Source organism: Artemia sp. Qi Xiang Cuo, chromosome 19 (genome assembly GCF_049724085.1).
Source record: "Artemia sp. Qi Xiang Cuo chromosome 19, ASM4972408v1, whole genome shotgun sequence".
NCBI classification, from domain to species: Eukaryota; Metazoa; Arthropoda; class Branchiopoda; order Anostraca; family Artemiidae; genus Artemia; species Artemia sp. Qi Xiang Cuo.
In genome coordinates this window covers 52,821,522-52,842,814 of record NC_142812.1, presented here as the reverse complement: position 1 = coordinate 52,842,814, position 21,293 = coordinate 52,821,522, and the positions used below count along the sequence as shown (strand labels likewise).

Sequence of the window (21,293 nt, the reverse complement as noted above, 5' to 3'; positions counted from 1 at the left end):
AGCTCATTTTTATTCTTGGTTACTATGGGCCGGGGTTTGCCCTTTATTAGGTAACCATGACGTGTGAGGTTGTACTGCAGTAGTACAGCCTTGTTATTTTTGTTACTTTCCTATTTGTTTCCTATAACGAATGTAAGAAAAAAAATGAAATGTTAGGATTTTACCCTCCTCATCCAGTCAAACTAGAGGACTCTCCTGGAGGCAAAATATAAGAAGAAAGTTGTGACTATGTTCTGAATAGTTACTTTTTCTGAATGGCAAAGGCACTAAAGTCACTTTTCTGGCGCATCTCGTTGCAGCTGACCCTGCAAAATTTTTCAAAGGAGCTTGCGAACGCATAACGTCCATGTTGTGTACGTGAAAGGGCTACATGAATTTGGCGAGGAGTCATCCAACTTTATTGTCATCTTGAGACATTTTTTTCTTAGCTGACCTGCATGATGTGAGGATTTCTTAGAATGCCAGAAAAAGAAAGGCATCCGATAAAAAAGTTTCATTCAGCACGTCCCAACAAGGTGGCTGACATTGGATCCTGCTGTTTGCTGAGCGACTGATCAGTGGCTGGCACTCTTGGAGTATTTTGTGCATTACATGCCATCGAAAAAATATTTGAAGCATGTTGTTTCATCAGCAAAGTACTTCAAGATCGTAAGCTACATAAAAGGAAATATATGCCAGGAAGTCCTAAATGCGAAGCTGTGTGTGATTAGCGAATTGATCATATGGAGGCAAACCAGAAAGGTTTCCTATTCCAAAAGAATTTTGACTTTGACTAGGTCGGCCTGGTGAAAATACCAAGACTAAATGGAGAGCAAGGCAAAAGAACAAGCTGCTGAACGAATCATTCCAGACTAAGAGAAAGAAAAGGAGCTGAACCTAGTTGATATCTTTAGCAAAAAAAGGAGGTAGATAGACTTGAGGAATCATTGCAGGAAAAGCAGGCCTCTAAAAAAGAAAAACGAGGAATTGTTGGAGCCCTCTTGAAAGAATTCATCGATCGCTTACAGAGAGCGGTGGCTTCAAATGACTCTGCGGACATCACATTGGTCAATTCCCTACTAGAGAGTGCCATCAAAACGCGAGAAGACGAAAAGAACAAAACAGATGAAAAAGAGCGGGCGGCAAAGGATATACAAAACAGGAAGTTGGACATGATAAGCAAGTTCACCAATCTCTCAAAGAATTGAATGAGTTAACTTGCAAGCTGAAGTCTTATGGATTGTTTTTAATTGTTACTAGTCTTGAAGTTTCTTTTCTATTTTTGTTTTAAATAAACATAACTGAAAGTTTGAACAAAAAGAAAATGGAAAAACAAAGATAACTGCCCATCTCCAGGGAAAATGATTTCCTTCGGAGGCTCATGAATATGATAATTCTTAGGGTGACTTGGCCACCGTTTCTGATTCATAAGCCAAGGAGTGTTTTGACCATGAATGGCAGTAAAAATCCCTTCCCACTTTGGTCCCTTTTTCACCCCTAAAAGTCCCTTGACAGGTCGTCAAGTCCCTTCTTTTAATGAGCAGGAATCATTCAGAGCCCTGTTATTTTGATTTTGTTTGATCTATTCATTTTTTTTCTTGTTTTAGTAGTGCCATTTATGGTATAAGGATAAGTACTGATGTTGTGTTGTTAGCCCGTCGGCGGGGTATACTGTTTTGTTTTTGATTATTTATATAGAAATATGTGTTGGAATTGGAGTTATCCTAAAGAACCGAAAAGTTCATTGGCACTTATTTTTGTAAATTTGTTTGTAAATACGATGATACTCCTGAAAAAAAATAATTATTAAGACTATTGAAAAAAATTACCATTCCTGCATCAGCTACAAACGGCACTTTTTTCTTGCAAGATAATTTTTTTTTAGAAATACATCTTTATACTTTTGGTTGTTATGGGCCGTTTTGAAACCCTTTAAGGGCTCAAAATAGTATTTGCCTCAAAATAAATTATCAAATTCGGAAACAGCACAAAAAAGGCACCAAATAATATTTTACCTTTTTTCTAGCTAAGTTATGCAAAGATGTATAAAATTTTTATATTTAACAAAAAATACACCCTGGAAATGATTTGTCAAGCTATTATGTCTATCCTTTTCTTAGTTCCAGGGCCTAAAAGATGGCATACATGTCAGTTCTATACATATCTGAGTTCTGACATTAAAATGTTTCATCTAAATTTTGGGATCTTAATCTGTTTTTTATTGGCTTTAGTTTTTGAAAAAAAAATCCTGTTATTTCAGTAAAACTTTAAGCCAAGCGTTTTCCCCAAAAATTTAAGAAATAATTTTAAATATCTTTAAAGCCTTGTAATTGGGATTGAGCAAATGTAAAAGGTTCAAAACACTTCTTGTGGTTCATTTGACCAGAAGACCTCTATTTTGAAAGGCTTCTCTTTTATAACACAAAAGCTATTAAAAGTAATAAAAGTCAGTCATCTCTGGAGGGAGAAGGAGTGGAAGTAGATGCTTTAAAATATCTTCCGAGGAAATATTTTCTTCTCTAGATACACTTCTGAAAGTTTCATTCTCCTAACTACTTTGTAAGATAGCAGTAAACCCCTAAACTAGAATTTTGACTAGATGTATTTTGTGGGAACGAAAAAAAAACCTTTGAGAATGCCTACACTTTGAGATGAATTGTACCGGTTTTCCGACCCAAATTGTACCGCTAAAGACTATATAGTACTTTAATAGCCAATAGTTGGGCACACATTAGTATTGATATTGATTATTTCAATATTGAAATAACAATTTCTTGGTATTTCAATATTACTTTCTTGTAGCATTAGTTTGATACTAAAATAAAAAAAAGGAGACGATTCATAAATCTTGGCATTTTTATCGAAAGGTGTGAAGGGATTATTAGGGTGTCATGAGTTCTAGGGCACTGGGGCACGCAAGAAGAAAAAAAGAAAAAAAAATAGGGGAGAATAACCTCTCTAGTCCGTCCACATTGTAGCATTAACTCCGGTGAGTTAAGCAGCAAAAAGTGCAAGTTTTTACTTTGGAAAACACAATTCGCAGTTAAGCTAACCAGAACAGAGAAGAAACTGTCAATACTGTCCTTGGGGATACCCAAAATATCAATTAAAAGTAAAAGATCTAAAATAGACTTTTAAACTTTACAACGGGAATTGATAAATGTACGACCAATAATAATGGCTTTTTCTGTTTTAAGTATAACTGAATAATGCTTTTTCTGCAACACTGCTTCCAGCTGCATATAGGGTATTTCCATTTACCTGACTTTTAAACTTTACAACAAGAATTGACAAAATGTACGACCAATAATAATGGCGTTTTACTGTTTAAGTATAACTGAACAATACTTTTTATACAACAATGCTTCCAGCTGCATATATAAATTACCCGACTTTTAACTTTACAACGGGAATTGACAAATGTATAACCAATAATAATGGCATTTTATTGTTTTAAGTGTAATTAAATAATATTTTTTCTAAAACATTATTAAGGCAAGACGAAAAATTTTGTAATTTCTAAATCATTCTTTGCTTTTGAATGAAAGCACGCTGTTTCCAGATGCAAATAGGGTATTTCCAATTGAAAAACTTAATCCTGATTACCTCCACTATACCACTCTACTTTTTTTATAAAAGATTTGATTGCCAAAGACTTGGTAATTCGTCGGCTCCAAGCGTCTTAACCTTTTCAGCAACATTCTGCTTAAAAAGATGCTCGTGCGTATAGACACGTTTAATCACTACGAAAGTTAGTCAAGATAGAAATGAAAAGTAAAGACCCCCATAAACATGAAACGATAATTGAAAAGATAAGAAAAAAAAAAACATTTCACTAATTAAGAGTTTACAGAATATTCTTTTGGCACAATCGTGGGGTCTAATCCTAATTGTTTCATCTTCGCAGCAACTTCAAACAAATAATCATAGCATTCACACCTGAAAAGGAAAAAGATGAAATGACGTATTCAACCATAGCAAATCGTGATCCAATTATTATTAGTAAATTCACTTTAATGTAATAGCTACCTGTCAGACTATTAGTAAATTATTTTTATGCTTCTTTTAAACCAACAAGATTACAAGTTTGCAAAGAAGGACCACGTCCCGTTTTTAGTAATGATTAATGTGGCCCAAGTGTGGTGCTTGTGGTACAAGTGTGGTACTACAAGTGTGGTAATGTGATACTTTGGGCCATTAAAGATTCTAGTTTGACTCTGGTTTCAACTGGGTATAACGCATCCACATATTTTTTGAATTGTATCTATGAACTCTCCGTTTCAAGTGTTTTTTGTTTCTTTTTTTCCAATTTGGGGCCCATTTGCCTGCGTCTACAAGGATCCTACCACCCTCGGGGATACAATTTTTTTCTTACCCTTTTTAAGTTCTGATAAACAGCTATATTCAACTTTTTGCCACTACCATTTCCATACGGGAATGTCGCGGACTTTACAATCGAATATTTTCTTCTCCAACTTTCTAGGACAAAACCTTCTATTTAAGGAGGCAAGGGTTGCCAATGGAACAGAATTAATGGTCCTCAGCCGCCAAAAAGTACTAATTTGAAAAAAATACACTTTCCAAAACTTTTAGTGGGCGTTGCGCTTGCACTTCATTCGAAAATTTTCTTTTAATTTTTATTCAAAGTACGAAGATTTTGCTTGTTTTGCCTGGGCTTGAAATAGGTTCCTCGATTTCAACTCTGTTGTTGCAAAACGGTTAATTACCAACAAAGTGTTGCTTGGAAATGGCAAGCCGAGATTATTTATAACATGTACCAATTCTATGTTCAGATAATGTGAACCTCTCATACAAAATATGCGTCTGTAATATCCAATTGTTCAAAACAGTAATTAGACAGTTAAAAGGGGTTATCTTCTCATAGGGAAAAATGACCTCAGAGGGTCAGGAAAACTGTGTAGCTCTCTACAATTTTGGTTAAAGAATTTTTATTTCACATATGAAATAAAACTGATAATTCAGTTCAAACTGCATAATGAATTTTCCAGTAATTAAAATAACGGTAAGCACAATCACTGAATAATATTTGGGAGCCATGAAACAATACAGTTAACTCAAGTGACTTAGCCCTCCATTTCTTTGCGCTCCTGATCAGCTATACTGAGACATTCTGGACCAGGAATTTGGTGCCCTAAAGGCATAAGATTGTAACTCGTTTCTGTCAGTAATTTACTTCAAAGTGATGACCGAATTAATTTGTATGCCATAGCGTCATTATGTTAGATGGCGGTCATACACCATCGAAGATTTGGCTGAGAGAAATGTCTTAGTTCTCTTTTATTTCACTTAATTTTTTGCTTCTTTTAGTTTTCTTTTGTTCTCTTTTGATTCTTTTGGTTGTTTTAGTTCTCTTTTGCTCAGCCTATATTGTACAAAATTCTCATAAATTCGCTTCCGAAATAATATTTTAATATTAGCACTAATGGAAAAAATAGTTATAATTCCTAAACAAGTTACAAATGATAATTTTTTGACACTAGGCAGTTTTTTTTAAACGCGCTCTTAAATTTTCGGCTAAAAGTTCGTTCTTCACTAGGTTGCAGCTACTGCTGCAACGATGATTCTTCTATTTTGAATATGGAATAAGTAATCAATTAATTAATTGGTTTACTTCGCTTTAGCTCATTCTTTGTTTGAGATTAGTTTTAAAAAATCCCGCAGAACAAAAGTTTTCAAAGAAAAGTAAAGAGTGAAATAAAAGTTAAAACGAGAAGAAATAAATTATAAAATCAGTCAAATTTAGAAAGAACAGAAATTACTACCAATAAATAAAAGAAACATAAACGAACAGGAATTATAAGGAACAAATATGTCAAACTTAAAACTAACAGAAATTTCTATGAATATATGTCGGGCTACTCCACCCATAAATCCTCTATAGGTTAGAATAATATTTGCGGTTTAAACGACTTGTATTGCGAAAAATATATTTTTAACCAACAACAACAACAACAAAAAAACAGCAAAATCCCAATGAAATTAAAGGTTTTCATACAAGCGCTCCCACAAATAAGAGTAGGGCTAGTCTCCACTCAAACCTCTAAAGTACAATCATCATTTGGGCTTTACTAAACAGTGTTTTTTATTTTTTAAATCAACTACAACAAAAAAGCAAAAGAAAATAAAAAGCAATACTAATCGAGATGACAAGAAAGAAATACAGCTATTAGAGGAGATTCATGACTTCTCAAATTGATCTTGGTATTAGTCATACATTATTAGTCGTATTGTCCTATTATTATCTGACCTATTAGTCATAAGTCATACTTAGTCATCCATCTTGTCAAAACTTTTCTTTTTGATACTATTTAATTCGAAAGTATAGGAATTAAATGAAATCTCTAAAAACATATTTCGGTAATTTTTAAGCAACTTTCCTGAAGTTTCCTATTTTCCTGAAGGGATATTTTTAATTGGCTAGTCAATGAATGATTCACCAATTGATTTTCTGCAAGTTTAAGAGGACAAAAGTGCTTATAAAACTTTAAATTATATCAGGCTAATGAAAATACATTTTATTACATAAAAGATAGTGATATATTACAGCAAAACTTTCTCGAAGTAACTGCAACTTTTGGTTTCCAGCCAATCAAGGAAAAACACTGATCTGCCTGTCAGATGAAAAGTGCTGGTGGGTAGGTTTTAGTGTTGAAGATGCCATAATGCCTACTTTGTTCCTTGGATGACACAGGTAAAATATCCTTCTATGATTTTGGTTCAAGCGAACTACAACATGCATACTATTCTGTTAAATTTTTTTAGCGTGGTGGAGGGTCAAAAATGTTCAATGAGTCACTTGCACACTTTGACTTTCCAACAATACAGGTTTAAATTTCTTGCGCAAGTCTGGTTCTTCCGTTAGTTCCAGAAAGACGAAGGTGGGGGAACTCAGCGCCGGCGGACCATGGCATCACGTTGATTCTCAGATCAAAGAGATTGAAAATCCTTGCTTGATTACGAATCAAACAAGGTGAAAAATGCTAACCTTAATACAAAAAAGAGATGACAGTGGTGGGGAGTTTAGGGGCGATTGAGGGGCCACTGGTTGATCTTGGCTCTCAGATCATATCTTATCAAAATCCTTAGGTAATTCTGGTTCGGACAAAATGCGACCTACCCACCTTTCCTACGCCCAGTGACTCAGTCCGTAGCTTGAAAATAGCTTGTTCTTGCATTGATTCGAAATTCGCCACACATCGGTCCGAAACTTGGACTGAAGTTGTTTTAACACCGCGTTGAAACTTATTTTGCGTAATTGGGGCTATTAACATTGGGACTGTGCATTCTGATCAAGCATTTTTTTGACCTTCCAATTATTCTGAGTGAAAAAGTTGTCTCAAAATTTGGATCCAATGTCATGAAGGGACTGGTTGCCCTTCAGTCAGTTCCAGATTTTGAAGAGGCTACTAGAAGCTTTAGTTGCGATCGAATGAGTCTCCTACCAAGCTTTTAAGACCGGCCCTTCTTATTCGAAGTCACAAAGGAAAATATATTCGTACGAACGTCTCTCTTTACTTAGTAAACCCTACCGTGTTGATTCTGGTAAACTTATTAAAGACACTCAGGACACCAATCCTTAATTAGTGCCATTTTTCCCTTCTATTCTTCTTCAGTAATGATAGCGTCTTTATATTTGCAAACAAGAGAAAACAGATATATTCATGATTATTGTACCTTGAAACAGAGCCACTTAAAAAGGGGTAACTTTCACTGTTAGAAAAGAAATACTTCATTAAACAAAAACATTTTATCTAAATACATACTTGAGACCCAACGGCTGAAAGTCTACAGTTAATCAGAGTGGTAATGTGAATACATCGCCAGGATATTTTTGTGCAATTTTAATTTCTTCAGGTTTCAAAATTCAGGTTATAACTTAGTCCCAGAAGAGTCCCAGAAAGATTATTAAAGATTATTCAGTCCCAGAAGTCCCAGAAGATTATAACTTAAGTATCAGAAAAATGTCTTTGTGTGTGAAATTTTAAAACTCTCTTACGAACATTGACTAGGTTCGGTTAACCCATTTAATTAGCAAAATAAATATATTTGTTTGCTCTCAGGAATGGAATTCCGCTCCCTTGCTTAGTGGATACTAAAATAAGATTGATCAATAGCATTTCAATTAACTCTTTGTGGAAAATTTTATGTGCGCATTTACAGTAAGACCCTTAACTTACATAGTTTTAGCTTTTTCCCAAGTGTCTCCCCATACATAAACTCCATGTCTTCGGACAAGAACGGCAGTTGTTTGTGGGTACTGCTCAATTGCTTTGGCCAAGGATTCCGTTAAATCTTCTTCCTGACAAGTATTTTCAATAATGGGCACGATTAGTTCTTCATCAAATCTATAGTTTCTGCCAAGTTTTGCGTTCTTTATTCCCTGAAAAAGAGAAGTACCTCATTAGTCATTCAGTGACCTCATTAATCGATTTTCTAAAAAAAATAATAAAAAGGCTGATAAAAAACGAATAGATATGATTGAGCTTTTCAGTTTCATGTTGAATGGACGAATAGAACTGTTACTACTACTAACGACTTGTTGCAATACGAAGTCACTTGAGACCAACACAGCTGTAAGGGGTTCTCCTCCACCCACTCTGTTCCAAACTTTACTCTCTACTACCTAAATTCGTACTTTACTTAAGCCTTTTCTTGTGAATGCTTCCGACTCAATTCAAGTGGTGGTCCCACCCTTGACAAGGCTTGGTCCTGCAGCAATTACAAGTACAAGGAAGTACACTATTCAAGGGCGTCCTGTTTTATAAGGTATTGCGGATACGCAGTTTGACAAACTTGAAAGAGCATATTGTCTTTTTGTTTAGTTAAACATCCCAAAACTGATACCCTGAAAATTCTAAAGTAATACCCTTACCCATTCCATGGATATTGCATACACGCACTTTTCGCAATCTAGATGCAAATAACGCATTTTAATTTAGTTATACATCCCCCTAAACTTTTTCAGAAAGTTTCAACTTAATATCTTATTCTGTTATTGAGATATTGCATCTTTGCACCATCTTTGACACGTTACATGCACTTAAAACCTTATAATTTAGTTCAGTAGAAAGTAGTTTTAGTAGCAGCCGAACCAGTAGCAGTCGCAGTCATAGTCACAATCGCATTAGTGGCAGTAGTCGCAGCCAAAGTCCCAGTGGTAGTCGCAAGTATTTGCAACCGTAGTTTTTTTTTTTTTTTTTTTTTTTTTTTTTTTTTTTTAAGAAAGAAAGGGTTTATTCATCAACAATAAACACAACACAACCTGAAGCAAAGCTTGGAGACGTAATTAGTCGCAGTCTGTAGTATATAGTATGCATATAGTGTCTTTTGGTTATTTCAACATCCTTCACAACATGCCCTGAAAGCTTCAACTTAATAACCTAAGCTGTTGCTGAGATTTTGCTAATACACGCTTTTAACAACCTGGATAACATTTCCATCAATATTTCCTGTGAGTTTCAGCTTAGTACCCTAAACCGTTTCTAAGACATTACTAATACGCCTTTTAGACAACCAGCATACACATAGTGTATTTTGGTTAGTTCAACATCCTTTTCAACATTCCATGAAAGCTTCACTTTATTTCCTACTAAAAAAGAAGGAACTAATTCAGTGTCTTTGGTACCACAGCACGCGAAAGAAAGTACCCATTAAAAGGATGCAGAAACTCTCACATATCGATTGGATATGTTACACAAAGCCAAGAGTATTTAGCTATAGCGAGCCCTAGTTAAACATCTCTAAATGTTTGCTGACGAACAGGTTTGCCCATAAAACAGGGACACGTCAAAGGCAGGCTCAGTAAAGACAAATTGGGACTTTATACAGTAGGGAACAGTTATTATACAGTAGGGAAAGCTTTCCTCTGACATATAGTCGAAGCTTTTGTTCAATAATTTCTTATATTCCACAGGAACATTCTCATTGGGGTTTCTTCAGACTGCTTAATGAGAACTATGGCATTATGTGTCACGAAGCACATGCATGTCTTTAAGTTGACTAGAATTATTTGAGCAAATTACGCTTGAGTAGAAGAATATTAAAAACGGACTATAATAAATTTTTATTATTAGGATTATTATGTTACATTTGTCACCCGGAACTGTTCAATTCGAAATCATGCGACCGCCTGCTGCTTTCATTTCATGGTATTATATAAGTGAATGTGGCGACTTTTAAAATAAACTGGCCATGATTCGAAAATTTTTGAAAAAAATGAACTTTTCTATTCAATGATTTCTAAAAGTTAAGAGCTGCATATTTACGACACGCATGGAGTTACATTTGTAAGAGACGAAAAGGAAAAGATAGAGAGAGGGCGAGAAGGAGGATTCTTTTATACCCCTCTTAAAGGGAAAAATCCTCTGCTATTTCCTTTTACTTCGAGCTTGTGAATATCTATGCAACAAATTTTCTTTTTTTAACAGTATAAAGCAATAAAAAAAAAATATGAAGATAGGAACTAATTTGTTTTCCCAACTTCATTAAGTCAAAATTACATGCAAAACAAAACGAATAATGTGACAAAAGGAAAAGACACAGAGACCCGAATATTAAATGGGCCAATATAGGTTCAAGGGCGGTAAGTAAACTTGATTTTCGGTAGTTATATCCTTAGTAGAAGACTTGAGAATTGTCTATAGTTAGGTCACTGTTTATGAGCGATACTTCAATTATACTCAGTGATAAATTCAGATTTTTGAAGATAATATAGCCTTGCAGCCCTTCAAGACATTTAGTTGGATTTATGAAACTCTTTTGTAAGTAGGCCCTTACTTTTATCATTTCCATGTGCGTTATCCTGAACTCATTGCCAGGATAGAGGAGCGTAACCATTACAGCTGCCTGGGAATGAGTGTGTATAACTGCTCCAGCATTACATTCTGAAAAAAAGAAAAAAATTAAGTCTCTTCTGCTGTATCCACCTTCAAACCATGCTATATCAAACAGCTTGTGGTAAGGAACTGTAAGTATGGAGTGACCTGGCTCAATGGTAACCGAAACTCTAGAAAACAGGTATTGGTATATTTTTGATATTAATAGATATATCAATAGAATTAGATTTCAATGTTGATTTCAAATATATAATTTTTATTAAGTTTAGTATTTCCCATCAAAAATTAAGCGCCTGAGAAAACTTGACTGATTTTCAAAAAAGGGGGAAAGACCCCCTAAAAGTTATAGAACCGTACTCAAAATAATACCATCATGATTAGCGTATAAGAGAACCCTGCTTTAGATTTTTCAAGCTCTTATCTAAAAAAGCGGGTAATTTTACATTTTTTTGCCAGAATAAAGATCACGGATGCGTCTTTATTTGTTTGTTTGTTTTTTTTTGTTGGTTTTTTCCCAGGGGTGTTTGTATAGATCCAGTGGTCCTAGAAAATCGTGAGAGGGCTCATAAGAACGGAAATTAAAAGTTCTAGTGCCATTTTTAAGTGACCAAAAAAATTGGAGGGCAAATTGGCCCCCTCCCATGCTCATTTTTTTCTCGAATTCACCAAATCAAAATTTTGAGATAGCCATTTTGTTCAGCATGGTCGAAAATATGATAAATATGTCTTTTAAGATGACTTACTCCCCCGAAGTTCCCAGAGGGAGGGCTAAAAGTTATGAACTTTACCCAATGTTAAAATATAGTATTGGTTATTGGGAAGTATACAGAAGTTTTCAGGAGGTTTTTTTCTGGTAGTGGGAGGGAAGGGTGGGTCGGTGGTTATGTTGGAGGATCTGTTCATGATGGAAGTTTTCATGGGGGAAGGGAAATTGCCATGAAGGGGGCGCCAGACTTGCCAGTATTATTTATTTGTTATTGGAAAGTATACAACCATTTTCTGGACTGATTTTTTCTGGAGGGGGGGGGGGCTCGATGAGGGTATTACTCCGGAGAATATTACCGTAGAGGCGGGTCACGGGGGGTCAGTTCTATTTATATGACGGGGGCGCCGGATTTCCCAGCATTATTTAAGAAAATATCAGAAATTAAATTAAAAAAAACAGGTTTTTTCAACTGAAATGTAAGAAGGAATATTATAACTTAAAACGAACAGAAATTATAGCGTATATGAGGGGGTTCTCCCCCAAATCAATACCTCGCTCTTTACGCTACAGTTTTTTTTACTGCTTTCAAAAGAGCTATCTATTCTAATTAAACGGCCTTTGTGATTCAGGGGTTTGTGAATCAAAATTTTTTTTTAACTTTTAACGTAAAGAGCGAGGTATTGACGAGGGGAAGAACACCTTCATATACGTAATAAAAAAAACAATAAAAAAACAAGCGATACGGCTCAATAGTAATCGAAACTTTTAAAAACGGAATTTTGATGTCAATAAATGTATCAAAAGAATGTGTTTATAATGCTGATCCTAAATATATAAAATTTATTAAGTTTAGTATTACTCATCAAAGGCTACGAGCCTGAGAAAATTTACTCGATTTTTTAAAGAGGGGGAAACATCCCCTACAAGTGAAAGAATTTTAATGAAAATCACACCGTCAGATTCAGCGTATCAGAAAACCCTATTACATAGGTTTCAAGCTCATATCTGCAAAAATCTGCAACTCTGAAAAATGCGAAACTCTGTATTTTTTGAAACTCTGTTGCGAAACTCTGTATTTTTTGCCAGAAGAAAAATATACGAATATAGAAGTTAGTTACGTAAGTTAATTTGTAAAGACATCCATTTAGCAAAAGAAAAGTAAAATTTTTATGCAAATAAAAGCTACATTAACTAAAAAACGATCAGAAATTAAATAAAAGAAACAATTTTTTTCAACTGAAAGTAAGGAGCGACATTAAAACTTAAAACAAACAAAAACTATTCCGTATACGAAAGAGGCTGTCCCCTCCTCAATGCCTCGCTCTGTACGCTATAGTTTGGTTCTGTCAAACAACTTTGTTTTTTATAACAATAAAAAAATTTATCGTAACGAGCGAGGCGTTGAGGATGGGACAACCCCTTTCATATACGGAATAATTTCTGTTCGTTTTAAGTTTTAATTTCGCTCCTTACTTTCAGTTTATAAAACTTGTTTTTTTATTTAATATGGTTTAGAGGTGAACATTTTGTCTGATATAAGGGGTTAGTGAGGATCTATGAGACTTTATGCACATGGAGCTGGGTGATTTAAGGTGAGTGATTCTTGGAGTCAAGGTAAGAAGGAAGGAATGCATGGCGGAAATTCTGAAGAATAACTGTCAAGCGGATCTTAGGAATATGGAGAAGTGCATTCACGGAGTGAAGCAGCATAAAATTTCTACGGACAGCAGTTCAATTATTAGTGTTATTGACAAGTTTGTTTCTCTTTTTCATTATGTTATGCTTGCTTTTTTTTCACTGAATAGTTTATAAATCAAACAGGTCGGGGTAACGAACTGTAAGTAAGGAGCGACTCGGCTCAATAGTAAAAAATGGCTCTAAAAAACGGAATTTTGATACCAATAGATACATCAAAAGAATCAAATTTTTATGCTGATTTAAAATATATAAGTTTCATCAAGTTTGATCTTACCCATCAAAAGTTACGCGCCCTAAAAAATTTTCCTTATTTTCGAAAAAAGATGAAAACAACCCCTAAAAGTCATAGAACTTTAATGAAAATCACACCATCAAATTCAGTGTATCAGAGAAATCTATTATAAACGTTTCAAGCTCCTATCTGCAAAAATATGGAATTTTGTATTTTTTGCCAGAAGAAAGATCACGGATTCGTGTTTATTTTGTTTTTATTTTTTTTTCCCCAGGGGTGATCGTATCGACCCAGTAGTCCTAGAATATCGTGAGAGGGCTCATTCAAATAGAAATCAAAAGGTCTAGCGCCCTTTTTAAGTGACAAAAAAATTGGAGGGCAACTTGGCCCCCTCCCATGCTCATTTTGATTCAGAGTATTGATTCAGAGTTCAAAGTGAACGGACCTCTCATAAATTGGATATTTTATTAACATTGTCAAACCAGTAAGCTTTTTCATTGAATTATAATCCCAGCCAAGTTAGTTAGATTTCGCAATATTTCAAAGGATTATAGTTCTTGACCTATATATGAAACCTTTGCTTAATCATTTAAACTAGTTTCTGGACATTTACATAAGTTTCTATGGTTTATGATTTACAGACACGACTAATCGAAGCAATTTGGTTTCATAAGTGGAATAAGGGATTACGATTTATGGACTATACTACTGTAAGTGAAAATTATTGATCTTGAAATTTGAGCGAAAGATAAACTTTTTTATAATCCAGTGTTGAATTTCATACAAAAAAATCTCGAATCAAGATTTCCCACGATTCGATTAAAAATCATGCTTTGGATTTTTTTTTTTCGGCTACTGATGTGTTAGATGCGAGAAAGCTTTTCCTCCAGAAAGAATTTCCGAGGGAAGTTCCGCCCAGGTGAGTTGGTAACAACGCCCAACAAATAGTATTGCCGATATTATTGCAGCGTTCGAAAGATATGACTCTGAAGATATGGATGTGCCGGAATTCCTGATAAGGAACGCGAGGAAAATCCCGATACGTTGTACATTGGTATAGTCCATGCTTTGCATTAAGGTACACGCCAGTTTTACTGACTTACGCGCTTTGTCAGAAAAGTTTCAATCCCAGTCACTTTCCCCCCCCACCGCGCACTCTGTAGGTGTCGATAAACCTACATATGCAGTAATATTGAAAAATGTTCCTACCGATTTAAGTGATCCTGGCTTGCAAAAAGATAAATTGAATACACTTGAAGGTCATGAAGGGATTTTAAGTCTAAAACCTGAGTCTAATCAGAATAAAAAGTGGATTGTAGTTACTCAAGATAGGCAGTCAGCCGTATCCCTTGCCGCCTCAGCCTCTAAGAGCCTACATAATGTTCAAACCAAGGTCCTTGATAAAAAAGCACTTGGTATTGTTTGGGGTATCCCTGAAAATGTATCAGAATCATCTCTAAAGGAAAGCATACCGGGATTAGTACGTGCTATAAAAATAGGACATTCAAAATGTTTTCGTTTGGAATTTCTGGATCAGTTAGCACTGAAAAATGCAATTAACCATGGTCTCCGACTTGGATATGAACTTTTTCGTGTTGAAATCTACCAAGAATTACCGCGTCGTTGTTTCCGGTGCCAAGGGGTAGATCACACTATTGCTAGATGCCCACGTTCTCCTGATTTACCAACATGTTCCCGCTGTGCTAGGGCTCACGAAAACACCACGGACAACCCTTGCTCAGTTGCTCCTAAGTGCGCCAATTGCGGAGGAAATCATGTTTCTTATAGTTTAAAATGCTCGGTACTGAGAAATGCGCTTGCCAAGTCAACATGATGACCTCCTACAGCCTTAAGTTTTGTTTCTCTGAACATTAATGGTACTAAAGATAAGGATCTTGAAATTGACGAGCTGCTAAATTTTGATGTTGTATTCCTACAGGAGCATCTACTTTACAAAGTTAATATGAACAGTTTAAGGCGGTCTGCTACACATGATATATTTATTCGAGAAGTAAAAAAGACCCGGGGTCGCCCTTCCGGCGGCACCGCTATCTTCACTCGGTCGGGATATCAGTCTATGCAAATTTATTCTGATGGTAATATTCTAGCAATCCAGTGTAATAACATGGCTTTTGCAAATGTGTATCTCGCATGCAATCATCGAAACACTCAGTCATTTACTGCTTTTGCTAAAGCTTGCCATAAACTGAAATCTCTTTTCATAAAATTTGCAGATAAAAATGTTGATTGGATCTTAGCCGGGTATATGAATACTGACATATTGACCTCATCTGATCGATCTGACCTCCTACTAGATTCTCTGCCAAGTGTCTATCATGTCGCTACTAAGAACCTGGCTTATACTTACATTCATAATCGAGGCTCCGTTAAATCCAACCTCGACCATATTATTGTGTCTAAGTCCGGTCTAATTAAATCCGAGGTATTTGTTGATGAAGATAAAATCAATGATGACCATCTCCCTATTTCGTGCCTAATTGAGCCTCCTGATGTTCAAGCCCACTTTAAGGGTCCCCATTCAAAATGGTATCAAAATCCCAATTGAAATCGTATAAACGTTGAGATGCATATTACTACTTTATGCACTCTACTCTCAACTATTAAAGTCCCGTTTCACTTGCTCCAGACTTCGATAAAGTGCCCTGATTCTAAGGAAGACCTAAATTCGTATTATTACCAGATTGTGGCATGTCTAAAGTCAGCCACAAAAGTAGCAGTTCCAATTGAGCACGTGCGTTCTGAGTCTCGCAAGCCCCTGTGGAATATACATCCGGAAGTGAAAAAAGTAAAGAACCGCGCAAAGTTTTGGTTGCGATTGTGGAACGCTTGCGATCGACCCTCCTCCGGTGCTGTGTTTACAGTCAAGCAAAAAACGAAGAAAGAATACAAATCTTGCTTACGTAATGCAAAACTCAACGTGTGGGACGCTCCAAATAGTAAAATGACTTGGAATAGAGTTATCAATAGCAGTAAGTGTTCTCCCCCACCTCAGTCGGAATTAAACCTTATGAATTTTGTGCGCCATTATATTGACATGTTTTCCGTATTTAATCAGTGTGTTCAAAAACATTTTTCTAATCTACTTAATTCGGTCCTGCCAGTGTCTGTTTGTCAATATAGAGTCCCTGCAATAAGTATGAGTGATTTACATTGGGCCCTGAAAAAAGTAAAAAGATCAGATTCTCCTGATTGTGATGGCCTATGCTTTAGGAATTTAGCTTATGATTGCCCATTATTGTTGAACCACCTGCAGTTATTATTGCAGATTTGTATGGCTCAATCTCTGGTTCCTGATAGTTTTCTTTCCGGTAGTGTCACGCCTATACTTAAACGCGGTAAAGATCCAGATTCATGCTCGAATTATAGACCGATTACTGTATCTTGCTTTATGAGTAAGATTTTTGAGCATGTCTTTTTACCTGAACTAATTTCTACGTACGATTTTTTATCTTTCCAACTAGGATTTAGAAAAGGGGTTGGTTGTCCCCAGTCGCGTCATTTGCTCATCCGATTTTTAAAGGAAGCTTTTGCCCAGAAGCACAGTAGACATTTCCGGGGCTTTTGATAATGTTGTTCACGCCGAGGCCTTGCATTCCCTTGCTTGTTCTGGAGTCAATTATTCAGTTATTTCTACACTGCGATATTGGTATGATAATTCTTATGTGCGTATTAAGTGGCTATCCAATACTTCTGATTCGGTAGCTGTTAGGAAAGGCGTTAGACAGGGAGGTGTTTATCTCCTTATATATTTAAATGTGTCCTCGCTACTTGTTTAAAACATCTATCTCCTACTGTGTTTTTTCGTAATATTGGTTTAAGTTATATTGCATACGCCGACGATGCCATTTTCGTTAGTTTTTCTCGTCGAGGGTTGGCTCAGAACTTCCGGAAGCTGTCTTCTCTACTTAGTGATAATGGCCTATCTGTTAATATGGGAAAGTGTGAGTTTATGTGCTTTAATAGTAGAACTTCTGTATCTCCATTAAACCTCGGTTCGATTTCATTACCTTGTTTGGATAAAGTCAAGTGGCTTGGTATATCGTTTTGTCCGTCCTTTTACGAAACTTGCTCCGAGTTGGTTACTAATGCATTAAAAAATATTCGTGTGTCATATGGTAAGATATCTCCAAATAGAGGGTGTTATAATCGTAAGGGCCTAGGCCGGCTTTATAATAGTTTTTGCTCTCCAGGAGTAAATTTTCTATCTGGATTCCACCACTTGCTGAGGAAAAAAGGTTTACGGAGACTTAGAAGTGGTTACTTTAGATATTGTAAATATCTGATGTATTTACCCGGCCGTGTTTAAAAAATTAAACATTTATCCACGTTTTTTGTCAATTTTGCGTTCGTGCGCCTGGCCAGTGTGTATTATAATATGATTATGAATACTAGTAATGTTGTTTCTATCACTGACCCCTTAGTTTGTTTTTTTCATCGTGATATCGGTTAATTTGTATTTTTTTTGTTGTTGTTTGATTTCGTAATGATGTTGTTATTTTTTCTTTTATATTTTGCACTACTCCGCAGTGTCATTTATAATGTTCATATGTGGGTCATAAATAAATTATTATTATTATTTTTTTTTCCCGAAGTCACCCAATCCAAATTTTGAGATAGCCATTTTGTTCAGCATAGTAAAAAATCTAATAAATTTGTCTTTGAGGATCACTTAATCCCTCACAGTTCCCGGGGGAAGGGCAGCAAGTTATGAACTTTGCCCATTGTTTACATATAGTAACAATTACATATAGTTTTCAGGAGGAATTTTTTCTGGTGGTGGTCGGAGGAGGGAGTTACGGGGGAGGATCTTGCAATGTAGGATTTTCCTTGGGGAAAGGGACATTTCTATGAAGGGCGCGTCGGATTTACCAGCATTATTTAAAAAACGACCAGAAATTAAATAAAAAACAATTTTTTTCAACTGAAAGTAAGGAGCAACATTAAAACTTAAAATGAACAGGAATTATTACGTATATGAGGGGATTCACCCAATAGTCAATGCCTCGCTCTGTACACTAAAGTTCATTTTAGTACTTTCAAAAGAACTATCTATTTTAATTAACCAGGCTTTGTGATTCAGGGGTTTGAGATTCGAACAAATTTCGAGCTTTAGCGTAACGAGCGAGGCACTGACTAGGGGGCAAACTCCCTAATATACCTAATAAAAACATACAAATATAGAAGTTCGTTACGTAAGTTAATTCGTAAGTTACGTCAGAACAAAATTTCGAGAAAGCCATTTAGCCAAAAAAAAGTAAAATTAACATGTAAATTTTGTTTTAATTATTCATGTACGGTGAGCCCGTATCAAATCTGCATTAATTCAAAAACGTTCAGAAATTAAATAAAAAATAAGTTTTTCTTAACTGAAAGTAAGGAGCGACATTAAAACTTAACACGAACATAAATCATTCCGTATATTAAAGGAACTGTCCCCTCCTCAACGCTTCGCTCTTTACGCTAAAGTTTGACTCTGTCTCACAACTTTATTTTTTAAAACATTAAAAATCTTTAGCGTAAAGAGCAAAGCGTTGAGGAGGGGACAGTCCCTTTCATATACGGAATAATTTCTGTTCGTTTTAAGTTTTAATAGCGCTCCTTACTTTCAGTTAAAAAAAACTTGTCTTTTCATTTAATCGTGACTAACTTGTCTGTGCAATATAAGGCATTTACAAAAAAAGAAGAAAAACTCTAAAACAAGAAACAAATTTCATTTTCATATATAAGTGTCAGTTTTAACTGCTTTCTTTTTATTTCTGCTTTCTCTTTTTATTATGTTCGCGTTGGGTTTTAGACCAATTAAAACAAAAGCTATTTACTTAAATAATAAAGGTAAAATAGGCCTACCGTGACTTGTACGTGCTTGGTGTAAAAAAAACTGTATGAGTCCAATTGAGAGAGAATGATCAAATAACTAACTAACGTTTATAAGCGCAAATGAAGAGAGGGGTGCATTGGCTCTTCTTCAAGTTTTTGCAGGCAGCAGGTAATCGTATATCATTGCCATCTACATCTTGAATAAATATGTCTTCTGGTGAAATCCTTTCTTTCTGTACCCCCGATGGTGCTATATATATCTTATTTCTAAAAAAAGTAGTGAAGAGTAAGAGAGAGGTACATAGAGAGAGAGAGGAACAGAGGTAGGAAGAAAGCAAGAGAGGGATGGAAGCAGTGGCGAAACTAGTGTGGGGGGCATGGTACCGCCTGACTTAAAACAGTCGTATCCTGTTGGATAAAAAGAAATGCTTCTTTTACAATTAAAAATAGAACAGACCTTGCAATATAATTAGACAATCCTTTTCTTGAAGTGAATGTGGCGGTTCATAAGCATCAGCAAAAGCATTTATCTTGTTAAAGCAGGTATTTTAGCCTTGTGTAGGTAAACTTCTAAAATTTTGCACACCAGCATGCATATCAGTGTTCTCATTACAGGAAATAAAGTTCGAAAATTGATCAAGCGTCTAATTAGGATCTATAGTAGGTCGTCAGTATGTGGGAATTGAGCTTTTCTCGAACTTTTCGAGGGAAGACAAGAACTCAAAAGTTGTTTTAAACCTTTTCTGGCAAATTAAGTGCCTCATCCTGGTGCCTACATATCGGCACATCTTCTTTGGGATATAAAGTTTGAAGTTCATCATTTACTGAGAGGTGACATGGAAAAATATGAATTTGAAAACAATTTTCACTCGGAACAGGAATTTTACGTGTCTCATTGTCTAGACACGATGGCCTGGCCATTTACGTCCCCCCATTCTCTTAGGGAATGCCCTCCCCCCTGTTATAGATGTCTCCAGTGGGGATGACAGACCCCCGGTGTAACCGAGGTCTCCCCCTACAAGAACTTCTGCAAGAGTAGGTACTAAGCCTACTTTTACTGTTTTTCTTTGGACTGTGACATCTTTCTTTACAATTTATAGCATACGATGTTTATCTTCATAAACACCCAGGTATGGATGTTAGTCTTCATAATGACATACTATTGTAACTGTGTCGATATGGTTGATCTCTCTTCCCTTAATAAGGTCTTAACCTAGGTTTTATCGCTACAAAAATCAATGACCATTTCAACTAACTGTACATTTAATTGTCTTGAATTTTGTATGATTCCGCAAACACATCAATTTTTTCGTTATTAAGGGTCCTAGACCAAGCTGCTGCTTTGTGGATTTGCCAATCATCTCTGAGAGGATAATTTCTGGCAAAATTGCCACGGGAGCCACAACTGTAGCCAGTAACCTTCATTAATTTTTGCAGAACTTTTTTCTTCTTCTGCGTAATTGCATCCACCCCGCTATTACTTTCCCGTTTAATTTTATTCCATTTGATGTATCTATTCTAGCTTCAACATAACGGTCTGCTAACCTTCCAATTTCTTTGCTTATCTCTGACTGTTTTTTCTAGAGATTAATTAAAAAAACTTTTTCCACAAAATAAGTTTTTCAAAGAAAAGTAAAGAACTCCATTAAACCGAAAATGAGCAAAAATAAAATCAAATCTCGTGTAATAAGTCAGCAAGGCCACAAATGCAGTTTGTGCCCTGTGATGTAGGTAGGGTTAAATTTTAGTTATCCAATGTTCTTCGGCCACCTGTTTCATTCCGAGGTCTTTTCGAAGTTGGACATAAACAGATGAACATTTTAATGTTCTTTCATTGGCTGAAGATTTCCCTTACCAACGATTGTTGTAGCGCACGGAAGTTCTTTCTATGGGTTTCATAATTTGCTCGTCTTTTTCTTCCGTCTACCTTCATGGCTGTTCTGTCTGCCTTCATGGCTGTTCTGCCAGCCTTCGTGACTGTTCT

At 35.7% G+C, this 21,293-nt stretch overlaps 1 protein-coding gene across 1 annotated transcript in view; it reads right to left on the bottom strand.

Annotated features, from left to right (window-relative positions):
- Window positions 1–3,700: 3,700 nt before the first annotated feature.
- Window positions 3,701–21,293, bottom strand: part of LOC148940988 (putative methylthioribulose-1-phosphate dehydratase) — a 42,169-nt gene continuing 24,576 nt past the window's right edge. The window contains exons 3-6 of the mRNA XM_089104765.1: window positions 19,416–19,576; window positions 10,777–10,883; window positions 8,178–8,380; window positions 3,701–3,918 (exon numbers count right to left, since the gene is read on the bottom strand). Coding sequence (XP_088960891.1) covers window positions 3,819–3,918; window positions 8,178–8,380; window positions 10,777–10,883; window positions 19,416–19,576 — 571 coding nt within the window. The 3' untranslated portion in view covers window positions 3,701–3,818. The remainder of the gene's footprint in view (window positions 3,919–8,177; window positions 8,381–10,776; window positions 10,884–19,415; window positions 19,577–21,293) is intronic.